The 3366-nt window shown below is 36.7% G+C and overlaps 1 protein-coding gene across 1 annotated transcript in view; it reads left to right on the plus strand.

Annotated features, from left to right (window-relative positions):
* Nucleotides 1-400: 400 nt before the first annotated feature.
* LOC106940442 (potassium voltage-gated channel subfamily KQT member 2-like) overlaps nt 401-3366 on the plus strand; it is a gene marked incomplete at its 5' end in the record, with an annotated part of 25548 nt that continues 22582 nt past the window's right edge. Inside the window, 3 exons of the mRNA XM_015023194.1 lie at nt 401-496; nt 1882-2031; nt 2265-2375. Of these exons, the coding sequence (XP_014878680.1) occupies nt 401-496; nt 1882-2031; nt 2265-2375 (357 nt within the window). The remainder of the gene's footprint in view (nt 497-1881; nt 2032-2264; nt 2376-3366) is intronic.

Consider the following 3366-nt stretch of genomic DNA (forward strand, 5'->3'; position numbering starts at 1 on the left):
GTTGACATCCAGATTGCGTCTGAGGCAAACCGGAAGTCCATCCCAAAACCAACCTGGAAGCAACGCCCCCCAAAACAAAGGTTCCGCTTCGCCATTACCGCTCCCGTCCCCACCTCAGGAAAGCACTATAAATACAGGCAGATTAACATGCCGAACTGCAAATAAAATGTAATTTGTTAATTGTTTTAGAAAATACAATAAATTATACATAAAAATATTTCAAAATGATAAAAAAAATAATAAAAATACTGTGGTGGCATTTTTTAGGTGCACCACACAGACTGTGTGACTAAATTTTCAACGTACTGAAGGTCTGACATGTTTTTGAGGAGTACAGCTGATTATTTCAGGGTGTAACGTACTTTCTCTTTCAGATTAAACTCTACCTTTTTCTTATTAGGGCATCCTGGGCTCTGGCTTTGCCCTCAAAGTTCAGGAGCAGCACAGGCAGAAACACTTTGAGAAGCGCCGTAACCCTGCAGCGGGCCTCATCCAGGTATCAGTCAAAGAAAAGCTTCATCACAACAATTTTTTTTTCTTTTTTTATTGTTATTATATAAACATATACAATCAGCTCCATAAAGGTACCGCAATGTATACATCATAAGATCACAGAACACAGTGTCAACAGAGCCAAACAACAACTGGAAAAGAGAAAAAGAATAAATAAATAAATAAATAAAGACAGAAATGATACAAAACAAAATGAAAAATAAAAAAACATACAACAGGGCAGCATATTAAAGTATAAAACTTTTCAAAAAATTGGACAGCTTAAACGCATTTTTTGACTTTACTAGACATAAAGATTTATAAAACAAGTTTAAATCATTCATCCACCGTCTACAGTTAGGAATGGTTTTAGAAAAGCGACATTTGTGTATATGAAATTTAGCTAACAATAAAACATTATTTATTCCATAGTCAATGAAGTGCTCATTGATGAAAATACCAAATTTAACATCTTGTATGGTTATATCTGCTAATTGTATACCATGGCTGAGAATAAACTGATGAAGATCTTGCCAAAAAGACTGAACTATTTCACACGTGAAAAACAGGTTATTCAAATCTTCAGTAACTTTTTCACAGAATCCACACTTATCTACATCCATTTTAAACCTGTGCCTCAGGAAGTTGTTAGTTGGATAAATTTTGTTTAAAATTTTAAATTGTATATCTTTTGTTTTGGAAGGAAGTGGAAGACATAAATATTTTGATCTAATCTTTTAAATTTGTTCTTTGTTAAAGTCTCTAAAGATATACTCTCTTTTAAGCACATCCGTGGCACAATAACTGGATAAACAGCTTCTTATAAACTTATTATTGCATTTGTTGTCACAAAAATCAACATTTTCAATCAAAAGAATCCTTAAACGAGGACAAACCTTAAAATACATTAAATCTTGTCTGACCATGGATACAAGCTGACGAGGGAAGGCTTTAACGATTTTTTTGTATTTTGCCTGGGTACAATATAATTGAAATGTATCATAAAACTCAGAATGCTATAATATGTTACCATTTGCATCCAAAAAGTGAGCAACAGCCCACACACCTTTACAAAACCAATTCTTGATAAAAAAAAGGATTTTCTATTGATCAATATATATCTATTGTTCCATATTGGAGTGTTATGTTGAGTGAAGTTGTGTTTGAAGATGAACTTCCAATACAAAAGAGCCAGTTGATGGAAATCTGAAAGNGCGATAAGTCGAAGCAGGATGTGTGTGATCAAGGGAAATAAATACATTTATGAAACGCCACTTAGGGCTTAGGGCTCACATTATTGTGTCCAATATTATTATGTGCTCATTGTTTTACCAGTCGACAGTAGCCTCCTGTCTTGATGCCACTTTATTGCTTTATGTCCCCTGATGCTCACCGTACTGTTTTCCCCTGCAGGAGCTCATCACAGCCTGGTATATTGGTTTCCTGTGCCTCATCCTGGCTTCCTTCTTGGTCTATTCTGTGGAAAAAGAGTCCAATGAGGAGTTTGAGACGTACGCTGATGCTCTGTGGTGGGGACTGGTAAGGCAGAATAACTGTGCTGTTATAAATGGGGCCATGATGTTTGTTCAAAAGAAAAAAAAAAGAAATTGAAACTGAAAACAGTTTGAAACAAAGAAACTGGAACTGAAAAGAAATGTTTTGAAACAGAAAAAATGTGAATGATGTTTTACAAAGAGATCTCTTGATCAATACACCTGAATTAGATTGATATTTTTGTGTTTTTATAATTTATTTCTACTTTTGTCCATCAGATCACGCTCACCACCATCGGTTACGGTGATAAAGTTCCCAAAACGTGGAACGGACGCTTGCTGGGAGCTGCATTCAGCATGATAGGCGTGGCTTTCTTTGCCCTTCCTGCTGTGAGTGTGTTGGTTTGTGGGGAAAGCTTTAAACCCAAACGCTGACTGAGTTCCTGTTGATGTGATGCTGCTGCTTTATGTCTTCATTAGAGACCGTAGATCTAGTTCTGCCAAGGGCATTTCTCTGGATGTGCTTTCATGAAGGTTGAATTTCTCCCCAGAGTAAATCACCTACAGTTTCACTCATTTCAGTCCAGTACTTCAACATTTTTAGTATTCAGTTAAATTCTATTTGTTTTTTTGTTTTTTTTTATCAACATGGACCCTTTTTCTTGACTAGTGTTCCTTCTCAAACCTTCTGACCTTACAGAACCAATTCATTTAGATTTATTACACTGAGGCAGATGCTACAGGTCCCGGATGTCAGGACTGCTGTAACAGTGATGACACACAATCTGAAGAGAAAATAAACAAAAGTCAGCAATGACGGCCAAGCGCTGCTGTTGACATCCAGATTGCGGAGTTTTTTTATTCAACAGACAAACCTTTCAGTGTTTAATGTTAATGTTTTACATTGCCATGGTCTCATAGATTTGGTGTATTTCCCTCACAGGCAACAATGAACCTCACATCTCCATCCCCCACCCAGATGAAGATAACCACGGCCTGTGCATTAGACACAAGTCAATTGCCACAAAGCTTTACTGCATCTAGTTACTAACTTTAACTGAATAATATTAAAACAAAACAAAATAAAACTTGTCCAACATGGAGACGTTAAGATTTAACGGCCCTCAGAGCGAGTCAACGTTAACCTCGCCTGACAAAAACTGGCCTAAAAGTGCACAAAAACCTAACTAAACGACATATTCTGGTCAATTAAGATGTTAAGTAACTTACACGGTAGTTTTGGTGTTTTCTTTTAACCGTATACTGACCTGAAGAGAAAATAAACTCAATAACGACCAAGCGATGCTGTGGGCTCTTTGCACTTACGGCGTTGACGTCACATCTCCAGAAGCTAATGCGGCTCACTGGCTTTAAGGAATGC

The sequence above is a fragment of the Poecilia latipinna genome, unplaced genomic scaffold, assembly GCF_001443285.1.
Source record: "Poecilia latipinna isolate Pla-1442-1.1 unplaced genomic scaffold, P_latipinna-1.0 Scaffold3228, whole genome shotgun sequence".
Classification (NCBI taxonomy): domain Eukaryota; kingdom Metazoa; phylum Chordata; class Actinopteri; order Cyprinodontiformes; family Poeciliidae; genus Poecilia; species Poecilia latipinna.